Below are 964 nucleotides of genomic sequence, written 5' to 3' on the forward strand. Positions count from 1 at the left end.
TGTATGAGCTCATGCCTTCTGATTTTGATTTGTTCTTACATGCAATTAATTAACCTATGCTTTCCTATGCGCACAGACAAATTAACACTCTTACAAGGCAACACATGCAATGCAAGCACAGGTATAGCCGGTAAAACCAGAAGGTGCGGCTGTGAAGATTCGTCAAGATCGGCCGTGGCGAGACAAGTCAGACCAAGCGACTTAGACCGGAATTATGTCACCTCCTTTAACGTGTTGCACAGCTCTCGCCCGCCTCATTTATAAACCCCGAAGGTGAAGCTTTCACCTTCATCTACTTAACTCCAAGGCCACCAAGAGCTTGCTATTCCTATCCTATATATACAACGCAAATGCGCAACACTTGACAGATTACATCGAGAGGATCTGTAGAACTAAGGGCAGAAGCAGCGACATCCAGCGAGCAAGAAGTACAAACGAGAGCAAAGGAAAGATCGCAAGATTGATAGATCCGAGATGGTAGCCAAGGCGGAGATGAGCGCCATGGAGTTGGAGAAGGTGATGAGCGACGGGGAGGTGGTGCTCGGCGGCGCCGGGGACGAGGAGGAGGACGACGACGACGTGGTGCTGCCGGGGTACCGGTTCCACCCCACCGACGAGGAGCTAGTCACCTTCTACCTCCGCCGCAAGGTGGCCAGGAAGCCGCTCCGCATCGAGGTCATCCGGGAGATGGACATCTACAAGCACGACCCATGGGATCTCCCCAGTAAGTTCCTTCTCTCCATGTCCATGCATCAACAAATACAGTTTCCTTTCTAGGACAACAGACTTTTATCTGACAGAGTGTGGCAAATTACGCAGAGGCGAGCACGGTCGGTGGGGAGAAAGAGTGGTACTTCTTCTGCCTGAGGGGCAGGAAGTACCGGAACAGCATCCGGCCAAACCGGGTCACCGGCTCCGGCTTCTGGAAGGCCACCGGCATCGACCGGCCCATCTACTCCGCCGG

The 964-nt window shown here is 53.1% G+C and overlaps 1 protein-coding gene across 1 annotated transcript; it reads left to right on the top strand.

Moving 5' to 3' along the window:
• Positions 1-314: 314 nt before the first annotated feature.
• LOC125531164 (transcription factor JUNGBRUNNEN 1-like) lies at positions 315-959 on the top strand (the record flags this gene model as incomplete). Its single annotated transcript, XM_048695579.1, has 2 exons — positions 315-724; positions 820-959. Coding segments are annotated over exons 1-2 (390 nt in total), but the record flags the coding sequence as incomplete, so codon positions are not given.
• Between the last annotated feature and the right edge of the window lie 5 nt (positions 960-964).

This window comes from Triticum urartu, unplaced genomic scaffold (assembly GCF_003073215.2).
Source record: "Triticum urartu cultivar G1812 unplaced genomic scaffold, Tu2.1 TuUngrouped_contig_6852, whole genome shotgun sequence".
Taxonomy (NCBI): domain Eukaryota; kingdom Viridiplantae; phylum Streptophyta; class Magnoliopsida; order Poales; family Poaceae; genus Triticum; species Triticum urartu.